This window comes from Delphinapterus leucas, chromosome 21, assembly GCF_059928025.1.
Source record: "Delphinapterus leucas isolate spDelLeu-1000000601 "Yukka" chromosome 21, BTC_Dleu_Yukka2, whole genome shotgun sequence".
Lineage (NCBI taxonomy): Eukaryota > Metazoa > Chordata > Mammalia > Artiodactyla > Monodontidae > Delphinapterus > Delphinapterus leucas.
Window position 1 is genome coordinate 23,518,568 of NC_143149.1, and position 17,310 is coordinate 23,535,877.

Below are 17,310 nucleotides of genomic sequence, written 5' to 3' on the forward strand. Positions count from 1 at the left end.
AAAATAAATAAGGAAACACAAGCTTTAAATGACACAATAGACCAGATAGACTAAATTGATATTTATAGGACATTCCATCCAAAAACAACTGAATACACTTTCTTCTCAAGTTCTCATGGAACATTCTCCAGGACAGATCATATCTTGGGTCACAAACAAAGCCTTAGTAAATGTAAGAAAACTGAAATCTTATCAAGTATCTTTTCCGACCACAACGCTATGAGACTAGATATCAATTACAGGAAAAAAAACTGTAATAAATACAAACACATGGAGGCTAAACATTATGCTACTAAATATCCAAGAGATCACTGAAGAAATCAAAGAGGAAATCAAAAAATACCTAGAAAAAAATGACAATGAACACATGACAGCCCAAAATCTATGGAATGCAGCAAAAGCAGTTCTAAAAGGGAAGTTGATAGCAATACAATCACACCTCAAGAAACAAGAAAAATTTTAAATAAACAACCTAAACTTACACCTAAAGCAATTACAGAAAGAACAAAAAAAACCCAAAGATAGCAGAAGGAAAGAAATCATAAAGATCAGAGCAGAAATAAATGAAAAATAAATGAAGGAAACGATAGCAAAGATCAATAAAACTAAAATCTGGTTGCTTGAGAAGATAAACAAAATTGATAAACGATTAGCCAGACTCATCAAGAAAAAAAGGGAGAAGACAGAATTAGAAATGAAAAAGGATAAGTATCAACTGACATTGCAGAAATACAAAGGATCATGAGAGATTACCACAAGCAACTATATGCCAGTAAAATGGACAACCTGGAAGAAATGGACAAATTCTTAGAAAAGCACAAAATCCCGAGACTGAACCAGGAAAAAATAGAAAACATAAACAGACCAATCACAAGCACTGAAATTGAAACTGTCATTAAAAATCTTCCAAAAAACAAAAGCCCAGGACCAGATGGCTTCACATGTGAATTCTCTCAAACATTTACAGAAGATCTAACACCCATCCTTCTCAAACTCTTCCAAAATATAGCAGAGGAAGGGACACTCCCAAACTCATTCTACGAGGCCACTATCCCCAATACCAAAATCAGACAAAGATGTCACAAAGAAAGAAAACTACAGGCCAATATCACTGATGAACATAGATGCAAAAATCCTCAACAAAATACTAGCAAACAGAATCTAACAGCACATTAAAAGGATCATACACCATGATCAAGTGGGGTTTATCCCAGGAAGGCAAGGATTCTTGAATATATGCAAATCAATCAATGCTATAACCACACTGACAAACTGAAGGAAAAAAACCATATGATCATTTCAATAGATGCAGAAAAAGCTTTTGACAAAATTCAACAGCCATTTATGATAAAAACCCTCCAGAAAGTAGGCATAAAGGGAACTTTCCTCAACATAATAAAGGCCATATATGACAAACCCACAGCAAAATGGTTCACAATGGTGAAAAACTGAAACCATTTCCTCTAATATCAGGAAAAAGACAAGGTTGTCCACTCTCACAACTATTATTCAACATAGTATTGGAAGTTTTAGCCATAGCAGTCAGAGAAGAAAAAGAAATAAAAGGAATCCAAATCAGAAAAGAAGAAGTAAAACGGTCACTGCAGATGACATGATACTATACATAGAGAATCCTAAACATGCCACCAGAACACTACTAGAGCTAATCAATGAATCTGGTAAAGCAGCAGGATACAAAATTAATGAACAGAAATCTCTTGCATTCCTATACACTAATGCTGAAGACTCTGAGAAATTAAGGAAACACTCCCATTTACCACTGCAACAAAAAAAATTAAATACCTAGGAATAAACCTACCTAAGGAGACAAAAAGGACCTGTATGCAGAAAACTATAAGACACTGATGAAAGAAATTAAAGATGATACCAACAGATGGAGAGATATACCATATTCTTGGATTGGAAGAATCAACACTGTGAAAATGACTATACTACCCAAAGCAATAAACAGATTCAATGCAATCCCTATCAAACTACCAATGGCATTTTTCACAGCACTAGAACAAAAAATTTCACAATTTCTAAGAAAACACAAAAGACCCCGAATGGCCAAAGCAATCTTGAGAAAGAAAAATGGAGCTGCAGGAATCAGGCTCCCAGACTTCAGACTATACTACAAAGTGACAATAATCAAAACAATACGGTACTGGCACAAAAAACAGGAATACAGATCAATGGAACAGGACAGAAAGCCCAGAGATAAACCCACGCACATATGGTCACTTTATTTTTGATAAAGGAGGGAAGAATATACAATGGAGAAAAGACAGCCTCTTCAATAAGTGGTGCTGGGAAAACTGGACAGCTACATGTAAAAGAATGAAATTAGAACACTCCCTAACACCATACACAAAAATAAACTCAAAATGGATTAAAGACCTAAATGTAAGGCCAAACACTATAAAACTTTTAGAGGAAGACAGAGGCAGAACACTCTATGACATAAATCACAGCAAGATTCTTTTTTGACCCACCTCCTAGAGAAATGGAAATAAAAACAAAAATAAATGGGACCTAATGAAACTTAACAGCTTTTGCACAGCAAAGGAAACCATAAACAAGATGAAAAGACAACCCTCAAAATGGGAGAAAATATTTGCAAATGAAGCAACTGACAAAGGATTAATATCCAAAATTTACAAGCAGCTCATACAGCTCAGTACCAAAAATACAAACACCCCAATCGAAAAATGGGCAGAAGACCTAAATAGATGCTTCTCCAAAGAAGATATACAGATTGCCAACAAACACATGAAAGGATGCTCAACATCACTAATCATTAGAGAAATGCAAATCAAAACTACAATGAGGTATCACCTCACACCAGTCAGGATGAACATCATCAAAAAATCTACAGACAATAAACGCTGGAGAGGGTGTGGAGAAAAAGGAACCCTCTTGCACTGTTGGTGGGAATGTAAATTGATACAGCCACTATGGAGAACAGTATGGAGGTTGCTTAAAAAACTAAATATAGAAGTGCCATATGCCCCAGCAATCCCAATACTGGGCATATACCCTGAGAAAACCATAATTCAAAGAGAGTCATGTACCACAATGTTCACTGCAGCTCTATTTACAATAGCCAGGACATGGAAGCAAACTAAGTGCCCATTGACAGATGAATGGATAAAGAAGATGTGGCACATATATACAGTGGAATATTACTCAGCCATAAAAACAAACAAAACTGAGTTATCTGTACTCAGGTGGATGGACCTAGATTCTGTCATACAGAGTGAAGTAAGCCAGAAAGAGAAAAACGAAGAGCATATGCTAATACATATACATGGAATCTTTAAAAAAAATGGTTCTGAAGAACCTAGGGACAAGACAGAAATAAAGACGCAGACGTAGAGAATGGACTTGAGGACACAGGGAGGGGGAAGGGTAAGCTGAGACGAAGTGAAAGAGTAGCACTGACATATATACACTACCAAATGTAAAACAGATAGCTAGTGGGAAGCAGCCACATAGCACAGGGAGATCAACTTGGTGCTTTGTGGCCACCTAGACAGGTGGAATAGGGAGGTTGGGAGGGAGATATGAGAGAGAGGGGACATGGGGATATATGTATACATATAGCTGATTCACTTTTTTTTTGAATTTTTGAATTTTATTTATTTCTTTATACAGCAGGTTCTTATTAGTTATCCATTTTATACATATTAGTGTATACATGTGAAGCGCGATCTCCCAATTCATCCCACCACCAACCCCACCATCACCACCACCACTTTCCCCCCTTGGTGTCCACACGTCTGTTCTCTACATCTGTGTCTCTATTTCTGCCCTGCAAACTGGTTCATCTGTAACATTTTTCAAGGTTCCACATATATGAGTTAATATACAATATTTGTTGTTTTCTTTCTGACGTACTTCACTCTGTATGAAAGTCTCTAAATCCATCCACATGTCTAAAAATGACCTAATTTCACTCCTTTTTATGGCTGAGTAATATTCCATTGTAGATATTTACCACATCTTCTTTATCCATTCGTCTGTCAATGGGCATTTAGGTTGCTTCCATGACCTGGCTATTGTAAATAGTGCTGCAATGAACATTGGGGTGCATGTGTCTTTTTGAATTATGGTTTTCTCTGGGTATATGCCCAGTAGTGGGATTGCTGGGTCATATGGTAGTACTATTTTTAGTTTTCTAAGGAACCTCCATACTGTTCTCCATAGTGGCTGTATCAATTTACATTCCTACCGAGAGTGCAGGAGGATTCCCTTTTTGCCACACCCTCTCCAGCATTTATTGTTTGTACATTTTCTGATGATGTCCGTTCTACCTGATGTGAGGTGATACCTCATTGCACTTTTGATTTGCATTTCTCTAATAATTAGTGATGCTGAGCAGCTTTTCATGTGCTTCTTGGCCATCTGTATGTCTTCTTTGGAGAAATGTCTATTTAGGTCTTCTGCCCATTTTTCAATTGGGTTGCTTTTTTAATATTGAGCTGCATGAGCTGTTTATACTTTGGAGATTAATCCTTTGTCCGTTGATTCGTTTGCAAATATTTTCTCCCATTCTGAGGGTTATCTTTTCATCTTGTTTGTAGTTTCCTTTGCTTTGCAAAAGCTTTTAAGTTTCATTAGGTCCCATTTATTTTGTTTTTATTTCATTACTCTAGGAGGTGGATCAAAAAAGATCTTGCTGTGATTTATGTCAAAGAGTGTTCTTCCTATGTTTTCCTCTAAGTTTTATAGTGTCCAGTCTTACATTTAGGTCTCTAATCCATTTTGACTTTATTTTTGTTTACAGTGTTAGGGCGTGTTCTAATTTCATTCTTTTACAGGTAGCTGTCCAGTTTTCCCAGCACCACTTATTGAAGAGACTGTTTTTTCTTCTATATCCTTGCCTCCTTTGTCATAGACTAGTTGACCACAGGTGCTTATCTCTGGGCTTTCTATCCTGTTCCATTGATCTATGTTTCTGGTTTTGTGCCAGTACCATATTGTCTTGATTACAGTAGCTTTCTAGTATAGTCTGAAGTCAGGGAGTCTGATTCCTCCAGGTCTGTTTTTTTCCCTCAAGACTGCTTTGGCTATTCGGGTTCTTTTGTGTCTCCATACAAATTTTAAGATTTTTGTTCTAGGTCTGTAAAAAAAGAAAAAAGAAATGCCACTGGTAATTTGATAGGGATTGCATTGCAATCTGTAGATTGCTTTGGGTAGTATAGTCATTTTCACAATGTTGATTCTTCCAATCCAAGAACATGGTATATCTCTCTATCTGTTGGTATCATCTTTAATTTCTTTCATCAGTGTCTTATTGTTTTCTGCATACAAGTCTTTCATCTTCTTAGGTAGGTTTATTCCTAGGTATTTTATTACTTTTGTTGCAGTGGTAAATGGGAGTGTTTCCTTAATTTCTCTTTCAGAGTTTTCATCATTAGTGTTTAGGAATGCAAGAGATTGCTATGCATTAATTTTGTATCCTGCTGCTTTACCAGATTCATTGATTAGCTCTAGTAGTGTTCTGGTGGCATGTTTAGGATTCTCTATGTATAGTATCATGTCATCTGCAAACAATGACAGTTTTACTTCTTCTTTTCCAAGTTGGATTCCTTTTATTTCTTTTTCTTCTCTGATTGCTGTGGCTAGGACTTCCACAACTATGTTGAATAAGTGGCGAGAGTGGACATCCTTGTCTTGTTCCTGGTCTTAGAGGAAATGCTTTCAGTTTTTCACAACTGAGAATGATGTTTGCTGTGGGTTTGTCGTATGTGGCCTTTATTATGTTGAGGTAGGTTACCTTGATGCCCACTTTCTGGAGAGCTTTTATCATAAATGGGTGTTGAATTTTGTCAAAAGGTTTTTCTGCATCTATTGAGATGATCATATGGCTTTTATTCTTCAATTTGTTAATATGGTGTATCACATTGATTGATTTGCTTATATTGAAGAATCCCTGCATCCCTGGGATAAATCCTACTTGATCATAGTGTATGATCCTTTTAATGTGTTGTTGGATTCTGTTTGCTAGTATTCTGCTGAGGATTTTTGCTTCTAAGTTCATCAGTGATATTGGTCTGTAATTTTCTTTTTTTGTAGTATCTTTGTCTGCTTTTGGTATCAGGGTGATGGTGGCCTTGTAGAATGAGTTTGGAAGTGTTCCTTCCTCTGCAATTTTTTGGAAGAGTTTGAGAAGGATGGGTGTTAGCTCTTCTCTAAATGTCTGAAAGAATTCACCTGTGAAGCCATCTGGTCCTGGACTTGTTTGTTGGAAGATTTTTAATCACAGTGTCAATTTCATTACTTGTGATTGGTCTGTTGATATTTTTTTCTTCCTGGTTCAGTCTTGGAAGGTTATACCTGAGAATTTGTTCATTTCTTCCAGGTTGTCCATTTTATTGGCATAGAGTTGCTTGTAGTAGTCTCTTAGGATGCTTTGTATTTCTGTATGTCTGTTGTAACTTCTCCTTTTTCGTTTCTAATTCTATTGAACTGAGTCCTCTCCCTCTTTTTCTTGATGAGTCTGGCTAATGGTTTATCAATTTTGTTTATCTTCTCAAAGAACCAGGTTTTAATTTTATTTATCTTTGCTATTGTTTTCTTTGTTTCTATTTCATTTATTTCTGGTCTGATCTTTATGATTTCTTTCCTTCTCCTAACTTTGGGTTTTGTTTGTTCTTCTTTCTCTAGTTCCTTTATGTGTAAGGTTAGAATGTTTGAGATTTTTCTTGTTTCTTGAGGTAGGCTTGTATTGCTATAAACTTCCCTCTTAGAACTGCTTTTGCTGCATCCCATAGGTTTTGGATCATCATGTTTTCACTGTCATTTGTCTCTAGGTATTTTTTGATTTTCTCTTTGATTTCTTCAGTGATCTCTTGGTTATTTATTAACGTATTGTTAAGCCTCCATGTGATTGTGTTTTTTACATTTTTTTCCCTGTAATTCATTTCTCATCTCATAGTGTTGTAGTCAGAAAAGATGCTTGATATGATTTCAATTTTCTTAAATTGACTGAGGCTTGATTTGTGACCCAAGATGTGATCTATCCTGGGGAATGTTCCATGAGAACTTGAGGAGAAAGTGTATTCTGCTGTTTTTGGATGGAATATCGTATAAATATCAATTATATCTATGTGGTCTATTGTGTCATTTAAAGCTGTTTTCTTATTCCTTTTCTGTTTGGATGATCCGTCCATTGGTGTAAGTAAGGTGTTAAAGTCCCCCACTATTACTGTGTCACTGTTGATTTCCTCTTTTATAGCTGTTAGCAGTTGCCTTATGTATCGCTCCTATGTTGGGTGCATATATATTTATAATTGTTATATCTTCTTCTTGGATTGATCCCTTGATCATTATGTAGTGTCCTTCCTTGTCTCTTGTAACATTCTTTAAAGTCTATTTTATCTGATATAAGTATTGCTACTCCAGCTTTCTTTTGATTTCTATTTGCATGGAATATCTTTTTCCATTCCCTCACTTTCAGTCTGTATGTGTCCCTAGGTCTGAAGTGGGTCTCATATATGGGTCTTGCTTTTGTATCCATTCAGTGAGCCTGTGTCTTTTGGTTGGAGCATTTAATCCATTCACGTTTAAGGTAATCATCGGTATGTATGTTCCTATTACCATTTTCTTAGTTGTTACGGGTTTGTTTTTGTAGGTCCTTTTCTTCCCTTGTGTTTTTCACTTAGAGAAGTTCCTTTAGCACTTGCTGTAGAGCTGGTTTGGTGGTGCTGAATTCTCTTAGCTTTTGCTTGTCTGTAAAGCTTTCGATTTTGTCGAATCTGAATGAGATCCTTGCAGGGTAGAGTAATCTTGGTTGTAGGTTCTTCCTTTTCATCACTTTAAATATATCATGCCACTCCCTTCTGGCTTGTAGAGTTTCTGCTGAGAACTCAACTGTTAACGTTATGGGAGTTCCCTTGTACATTATGTGTCGTTTTTCCCTTGTTGCTTTCAATAATTTTTGTCAATTTGATTACTATGTGTCTCAGCGTGTTTCTCCTTGGGTTTCTACTGCCTGGGCCTCTCTGCGCTTCCTGGACTTGGGTGGCTATTTCCTTTCCCATGTTAGGGAAGTGTTCGACTATAATCTCTTCAAATATTTTCTCGGGTCCTTTCTCTCTCTCTTCTCCTTCTGGGACCCCTATAATGCTAATGCTGTTGCATTTAATGTTGTCCCAAAGGTCTCTCAGGCTGTCTTCATTTCTTTTCATTCTTTTTTCTTTATCCTGTTCCATGTCAGTGAATTCCACCATTCTGTCTTCCAGGTCACTTATCCGTTCTTCTGCTATTGATTCCTTCTCGTGTATTTTTCATTTCAGTTATTGTACCGTTCATCTTTGTTTGTTCTTTAATTCTTCTAGGTGTTTTTTTTTTTTGTTTTTTTTGTTTTTTTCGGTATGAGGGCCTCTCACTGCTGTGGCCTCTCCCGTTTGGAGCACAGGCTCCGGACGCGCAGGCTCAGTGGCCACGAGTCACGGGCCCAGCCGCTCCATGGCATGTGGGATCTTCCCAGACTGGGGCACAAACCCACGTCCCCTGCATCGGCAGGCAGACTCTCAACCATTGTGCCACCAGGGAAGCCCTGTTCTTTAATTCTTCTAGGTCTTTGTTAAACATTTCTTGCAACTTCTTGATCTTTGCCTCCACTCTTTTTCCAAGGTCCTGGATCATCTTCACTATCATTATTCTGAATTCTTTTTCTGGAAGGTTTCCTATCTCCACTTCGCTTAGCTGTTTTTCTGGGGGTTTATCTTGTTCCTTCATCTGGTACATAGCCCTCTGCCTTTTTATCTTGTCTATCTTTCTGTGAATGTGGTTTTTGTTCCACAGGATGCAGGATTATAGTTCTTCTTGCTTCTGCTGTCTGCCCTCCTGATTCACTTTGTTATACAGCAGCAACTAACACAACAATGTAAAGCAATTATACTCCAATAAAGATGTTAAAAAAATAAATAAAAAATAAACAAATGAGACCTAATTAAACTTAAAAGATTTTGTACAGCCAAGGAAACCACTGACAAAATGAAAAGACAACATACCAAGTGGGAGAAAATACTTGCAAATAATATGACAGATAAGGGGTTAACATCCAAAATATATAAATGGTTCATACAACTCTATCAACTCAATATCAAAAAAATAAACAACCTGATTAAAAAATGACCAGAAGCTTGAATAGACATTTTTCCAAAGAAGACATACAGGTGGCCAACAGGCACATGAAAAGATGCTCAACATCTCTAATCGTCAGGAAAATACAATAAGACATAACCTCACACCTGTCAGAATGGCTGTCATCAAAAGATGACAAATAACAAATGTTGTTAAGGATGTGGAGAAAAGGGAACCCTTGTACAGTGTTTGTGAGAATGTAACTTGGCACAGCCGCTAAGGAAAACAGTATGGAGGTTCCTCAAAAAACTAAAAATATAACTACCATGTGACCCAACAATTCCACTCCTGGGTATATATCCAAGGAAAATGAAACACTAATTCAAAAAGATATGTGCACCCCGATAGTCACAGCAGCACTATTTACAATAGTCAAGATATGGAAGGAACCTAAGTGTCCATCAGCAGATGAATAAAGAAGATGTGGTACATATATACAATGGAATACTACTCAGCCATAAAAAGAATGAAATAATGCCATTTGCAACCACATGGATGGACCTGGAGGGTATTGTGCTAAATGAAGTAAGACAAAGAGAAAGATAAAGACTGTATGATATCACTTATATGTGAAATCTAAAACAATAAAACGAATGAATATAAGAAAACAGAAACAGACCCACAGATATAGCAAGCAAACTAGTGGTTACCAGTGGGGGGAGGGAAGAGGAGAAGGGCAAGTTGCGGGGATGGGATTAAGAGATACAAAAACTACTACATATAAAATAGATAAGCAACAAGGGTATGTTGTGTAGCACAGGAAAAAAATTCTATAACAAAATTTTTTTAGGGCTTCCCTGGTGGTGCAGTGGTTGAGAGTCCGCCTGCCGATGCAGGGGACACGGGTTCGTGCCCCGGTCCGGGAGGATCCCACATGCCGCGGAGCGGCTGGGCCCGTAAGCCATGGCCGCTGAGCCTGTGCGTCCGGAGCCTGTGCTCCACAACGGGAGAGGTCACAACAGTGAGAGGCCCGCGTACCACAAAAAAAAAAAAAAGAAAAAAAAATTTTTTTTTAATAGGTAAAGAATTTAATCAGACATTTCTCAAAAGATAATATACATGTATAACTGAATCACTTTGCTGTACACCTGAAACTAACACAACAGGGTAAATCAACTATTCTCCAATATAAAAATAAACATTTTTTTAATAAATAAAAATTTAAAAAATAAAACAAGACAACATACAAATGGCCATTAAGCAAAAAGATGCTCATCATTAGAGAAATGTAAATCAAAACTATGATAAGATACCATTTCACACCCAGTACGACAGCTAAAATCAGTGTTGGCAATGATGTGGAGAAATTGGAACCCTCACGCACTGCTGCTGGGAATGTAAAATGATGTAGCCACTTTGCAAAACAGTATGGCAATTGCTCAAAAGTTAGCCATTGGAATTACCATATTATCCAGCAATTCCACTCCTAGGTATGTACTTAAGAGAAATGAAAAATTATTTCCACACAAAAACTTGTACATGAACGTTCATAGTACCATTATTCACAATGGCCAAGAAGTAGAAACAGCTCAAATGCCCATCAACTGATGAATGGATGAATAAAATGTTGTATATCCATAATGTAATGTCCTTTTTTAATGTACGCATTTAATGCTCTATTTCCCTTTAAGCACTGCTGTAGCTGCATCCCATGAATTTTGATATCTTGTGCTTTCACTTTCATTTAATTCAACATACTTTTTTACTTCCCTTGTGATTTCCTCCTTGAACCACGAGTTATTTAAGAGTGTTATTTAATTTCCAAATACTTTGGAGCATTTCCAAATATATCTCTGATTTCTAGTCTAATTCCATTATGATCCAAACACATCTTTTATATGCTTTCAATTCTTTTAAATTCATTAAGGTTTTGTGGCCTAGAATACCATCTGTCTTGGTGAATATCCCATGTACAATGGAAAACATGTATTCTGTTTTTGGGTAGTCTTGTTTTACAAATGTCAATGAGGTCAAGTTGGTTGATAGTATTGTTTAAGACTTTCATATCCTTACTAATTTTCCATCTATTTGTTCAATCGATTACTGAGAGAGGAGTGCTGTGAAATTCAATCTTAATTGTGGGTTTGTCTATTTATCCTTTCAGTTATAGCTGTATTTTTAATAAACTTATTTACTTATTTTGGCTGTGCCAGGTCTTAGCTGCAGCACGTGGGATCTTTAGTTGCGGCATGCATGCGAGACCTAGTTCCCCGACCAGGGATCGAACCTGGGTCCCCGCCATTGGGAGTGCGGAGTCTCACCCACTGGACTACCAGGGAAGTCCTGTATCTATTTTTAACTCATGTATTTTAAAGCTCTGTTGTTAAATATACATATATTTAGGACTATTATATATCTTTGGAGAAGTGAACCCTTTATCATTATGTAATATTCCTCTTTATTCTTGGTAATTTTCTCTGTTCTGAAGACTACTTTGCCTGATACTAATACTCTAGCTTTCTTTTGATTAGTGTTTGCATGATTCATCATTTTATATCCTTTTACTTTTTTTTTTTTTTGTGGTACGCGGGCCTCTCACTTTTGTGGCCTCTCCCGTTGCGGAGCACAGGCTCTGGACGTGCAGGCTCAGCGGCCATGGCTCATGGGCCCAGCCGCTCCACGGCATGTGGGATCCTCCCGGACCGGGGCACAAACCCGCGTCCCCCGCATCAGCAGGCGGACTCTCAACCACTGCGCCACCAGGGAAGTCCTATCCTTCTACTTTTAACCCACGTTTTTACAAAGTTTCTCATAGACAGCGTATACTATGGTCTTGCATTTGCATCCAATCTGAAAATTTGTCTTAGTATGTTTAGGCAATTTACATCTATCTCAATTAGTATGTTTAGATGATTTTACAGTGAAAAGTATGTTATATGATTTTGTATGTTTAGACAGATGAAAATCTGTCTTAGTATGTTTAGATGATTTACATTTAACATAATTATCACTTAATGTGGTTGGAATAAAATCTATCATCTTGCTCACTGTTTCTATGTTTTGTCTCCTCCCTTTTTCCTTCTGTTCCTGTGTTCATCTGGATTAACTAAATATATTTTTATGATTCCATTTTCTCTCTATTATTGTCTTATTACTTATAGTTTTATTTATGGAGCTATATATAATTGATACATAACACTGTATTAATTTTAGATGTATAGCATAATGATTTGATACATGTATATATTGTGAAGAGATTACCACAGTAAGTTCAGTTAACCTAAATCGCCTCACATAGTCATAATCCTTTTTCTTGTGATGAGAACCTACTCTCTTAGCAGCTTTCAACTATACAATATAGTACTGTTAACTATACTTTTTCTTTCTAATGGTTTCAGTGGTTGTCCTAGGGTTTACAATACACATCTTTAGCTAACCAGAGCCTGACTTCAAGTAAATTATACCAGATCATATGTAAAGATGCTATAATAGTATATTCCCTCCTCACCTTTGAGCTACTGTCATAAATTTTACTTTTTTGTTTTTTGCTGTACGTGGGCCTCTCACTGTTGTGGCCTCTCCCGTTGCGGAGCACAGGCTTCGGACGCGCAGTCTCAGCGGCCATGGCTCACGCGCCCAGCCGCTCCGCGGCATGTAGGATCCTCCCGGTCAGGGCACGAACCTGCATCCCCTGCATCGGCAGGCGGACTCTCAACCACTGCACCACCAGGGAAGCCCATAAATGTTACTTTTACATGTGCTCTAAACACAAATTCATGTCTAATATTTCTGCATTATAGTCAGCTATCTTTCAGAGTGATTAAAAATCTTTAATTAAAAATTTTAATTAGACAAATGAATTTTATAGTTACTTTCATTTATTCCATTACAGCACACTTACTTTCTTGTATAGATCCAACTTCCTGTCTAGTATCACATACCCTCTGCCTTAAGAACTTCCTTAAGGGATTTCTGATAATGCAGGTCTGATGACAGCGAATTCTCTCAGTTTCTGTGATACTGAGAGAATATTCCTCTGAGAGAATATTTATCCTTCGTTTTTTAAAAATTACTTTTGCTGGGTACAGAATTCTGTATTGAAAACGTCTTCCCTTTTAGTGCTTTAAAGATGTCACTGCACTGTGTTTTGGTTTGCACAGGGTCAAATGACAAGTCTGCTGTAATTCTTTTTTCCTCTGTAATGAGCTTTTTCCTCTACTCCAATATTTTCTCTTCACCTTCAGTTTTTGGCAGTTTGAAAATGATATGCTTAGGTGTTTTTTCTGTCATTTGTTTCTTTTGGGGGATTATCTTGCCTCATGTTCTCTGAGCTTCCCGGACCTCTGATTTGGTGTTTATCATTGATTTTACAGAATACTTAGCCATTATTTCTTCTCTCCCATTCTCTTTCTCTTCTCCTTCTGAGATTTTAATTAGAAATTCAGACCATTTGATGTCATCTCACAGCTCCTGGAGACTCTGCTGCATTTCTCCACATTTGTCTCTGCATTTCAGTTTAATTTGTACTGGCCTATCTTGCAGTTTACAGATTCTTTCCTTGGTTATGCCAAGTTGACTAATGAGCTTTCTTGTCTCTCTTACTGTGCTTTTCATTTCTAGAATTTTCATTTGATTTTCTTATAATGTCTATCTCTCTGATGAAATGTCCTACCTAATCACGCACGCTGTCTGCCTTTTCTACTGGAGGCCTTAACATATCAACCAGTGTTATTTTAAATTCCATGTCTGACAGTTCCAATATCTGTGCCCTAAGAATTTGGTTCTGTAAATTCCCTTGTCTCAAAAGTGCTTTGCTTTTCCTTGCTTCTTTCTATGCCTCATAATTTTTTTGAAAGCAGGATATCCTCTGTAGGACAGCTGAGACTGAGGTAAATAGTTTCTGTGCTGGGAAATGGGCACGCCTTTCCTTCTGCTAGGCCTTCAGCGTGTGGAGGTAGAGGCATTCTATTGTCAGAATGTGAACTTGGTTTGGAATTTGTTGCTGCTATGGTTACCCACAATGCACCACAGGCTCCAAATGCCTCTAGCCATACCTAAGGGTGTTTAGGGTAGAGCCTGCTTTGCCAGAGGGTTTTTCCTCAGTGTCTGCTCAACCTGCTCTTTTAGGTCTTCCCTATGCTGCACCCTGGATGGTCTGTCAGTCTCCATGCTCTTGCGACTCTCACGGAATTCCACTGCTACCTGTTACTCCAAATCTGTCAGCCCGTATGGGGGTGGGTGGGAGTTCTCTGATATTCCGATTAAGCCTCAGCTTTATTTAGACAAGCCCTATGTTCCGAGGTGTCTGGGGGTAGCCTTCTCAGTGTTCCTGCCCTGCCCCCTCTGCCAAAGTTCTGGGCCCAGCATATATTCCTCCCTTCCCCCAGGTAGAGGGTTTTTCTTTCTTTTCTTCTCACAGGAGTTGAAGGCTTCTGTCTCATAGGAGACAGGGAGGAAGGAGAAGCCAGATAGGGCTTCATGTCTTTTCGGAAGCGTCTACTGCTCCCCTCCTCCAGACCTGCCCTATAATGCCAGTTCCCCCCACCCTGGCCTCTGCTTTGTAAGCAGCGAGGGCAGTCTGCGGAGAACAGCCTGCGAGTGGGTGCGAACTCTCATGTGTCTGTGGCCCCCAGGGGTTCTATACTCGTTTGCTAGTCCACACTAAGCGTTTAGCAGGTCATTAAACATTTTAACTGAATTCTTCTGAGCAGTGGTCATGTTCCCTGTGCCAGGTAAACAAGTGTTTCCATCCCACCTTTTTCTTGGAAGTGCCTGCCTTTCCTTCCATTTCAGGTTAGGTGGTTGCCCTGCAACCTCAGCTCTCTGATGGAGTCAAGAAAACTGCAACTTTGCAGCTGCCCAGGGTTTGTTGTTGCTGCAAGAGTGGGAACAGTGCTCTCTCCAGCTTTCTCTAAGTGAAAGCTACAAGCCCCCAACTATCTACTTCTTAGCCAAGCTTTGAGAACAATGTGACTAACATGGCTAGCTCTGCTCACATCAGGCATATATGAGAGAAAACAGCTTCAGGTCAAACTTCCACGTCAGCAACAAAAACATCTAATCCCAAAAAGGCACACAAATTATCTTAAAATGTACACCGTATCAGGGAATTTACATGTCAGATTTACATAGCTGCTGAAGGAATTATGTCACACACAATAGTTCTGACGTTTTAAATATGACGTTAAATTCTAACTATCAACGTGTAAAAATTGTACTCACTATTTAGAATAAGTAATACATGATATAACTGTATAACAACTATACTGTGTACTTCTCTCTGTATAACAAAAAGGTAAGGAGAAAAAAATACATGTAATAAAACACCTTTCATTCAGTGTTAAACTTCACTCAGTTCACTTTTTACCAAACCTCTGTGTTACCAGCATTGCAAAATTTCAGTTCCTTGAAGACTGAAACTACTTTCACTTTGTACCTGATGTGTACAGAGCTTATACACCTCAGGCCACTTACGACACAAGGACAGAGGCAATATGACAGGAATGGTCTGGAAAGCCAGTCTGTGTTACTGTACCACCAAAAAGAATATACAACACTATATATTTTCATAGTACAGTGGAATTGAAAGGACATTAAAACAAAATTTAACTACCTCCTTTTGCTAAAAGAAACATCACTTGAGCTGTATTCGGAGGAAAATACCTGAATAAAAACTCTTCAATGTCTTTGTTTCAATGAAACACTTCTCCTTTAATCCATGGCTTTCCTTAGCTCAATGCTGTTGCAGTACTTAAATAATACATCTATTGTGTAAATGTATTACAGCTGCATAAATACTTAAGATGAACACTGGAAGGCAGGGCCTAATTTTAGAAACAGGATCTCACAAGATCCCAAATTTAATTACTTGTTAATGTTTGTAGGGACAGAAAATGCTCAGATTTTCTGACAGAGGTACAAAGAGAAATTAACTGGTGTAAATTTTATAAAAATCACGGCAAGAAAATATAAATTAAAATCAAGATAATCTGTATTTTATGTGAGGCCGGCAAAGTCAACTAAAAACATCTAGTGAGGATAAAGAAATGGATACCTTCGCATATAAATTGGTCCCAAAAATTGGTGCAAACTTTAGGATGGGCATTAGGCAGGCTACTGAAATTTTTTTCAAACATGCCTTATCTTTTGACCCACCAATTATACTTTAAGAAAACTACAATAAGGAGATAACCAAGCAAGTGTACATATATTTATGTGCAAGGACTGAGCATTATTTATAATAGCATATAGCAAAAAATAAAACAAACACTAAGTTTCTCTTTATGGAGCATAAGAAAAAGTGTTTTAAAGTATGTCCCTATCTGGAATACCACATAGCTATTAAAAAATGACCTAAAACAGCATCAGGGCCCCAGGGGAGTAGCTACTGGGAGGAGTCCTAGATTTTAAGGATAAAGCTGAAATCGCTGAAGCTTCCAGGCAGAAAAGAACAAGTTACCGGCAATGGGGGGACAGTCAGATTGTTATCGGACTTCATACAGAAACACCACCTAACAGTATGTCACTGCCACACATCAGCACTCCGACTGAACTGACTCTGCTTCTCTGCTACCTGTCTAACCAACTGCAAAACCACAGATCCACTGAGTTAATAACCAGATAGCGGAATAAAGTAACCAGATGAGTAAGATTAAAACACCTAATATTTTGGTACTATTTTATATTTTTAATGTTGCTAATAATAGTTAACCTGCTGATACTATTATTCTTACTATGTGCCAGGTTCCGTTCCAAGCTCTAAGCATTTTTACTTATATTAGCTCATTTAATCCCCATAAGGACCACTGAAGTACAGATACCACTATTCCTATTTTATAGGTGAGGAATCTCAGACAGAGAGGGGTTAAGTATTACTAGGCAGTATCTTGCCTAAGCTAGTAAGGAGCAGAGCCAAGATTTAAACCTACAGATCAACTACTCAGCCATCCCCTTGACCACTGCATTTATACTGCCTCTAATGAATAAGATTCTGATTTAAGAAAATAAATACCTCTGAAATAAAACACATACCTAGGTCCAACTACTCTGGGTTCACTTACCTATTTAATTCTTTTTAATTACTACACAATAGACTTTCTCCTTACTTATGCTATATCTCATTTTTGGACATTTGCTTCTATCACAGATAGAATGAAGGGTGAATCTTCAGTGTGATTGAAAGCTTGCCCACTCAACATTTCCTCTCTATAGCTA

General features: G+C 37.8%; 1 protein-coding gene across 5 annotated transcripts in view; it reads right to left on the bottom strand.

The window, feature by feature from the left end:
- GTF2E2 (general transcription factor IIE subunit 2) overlaps nucleotides 1-17,310 on the bottom strand; it is a 68,056-nt gene that overhangs the window by 9,146 nt on the left and 41,600 nt on the right. Inside the window, exon 7 of one of the 5 annotated variants that reach the window (XM_089903708.1) lies at nucleotides 8,890-15,376. The exons of the other annotated variants lie outside the window; for them this stretch is intronic. Coding sequence (XP_089759834.1) covers nucleotides 15,318-15,376 — 59 coding nt within the window. The 3' untranslated portion in view covers nucleotides 8,890-15,317. Of the gene's footprint in view, nucleotides 1-8,889; nucleotides 15,377-17,310 lie in introns of those variants that run through there. 5 annotated transcript variants of the gene reach the window in all.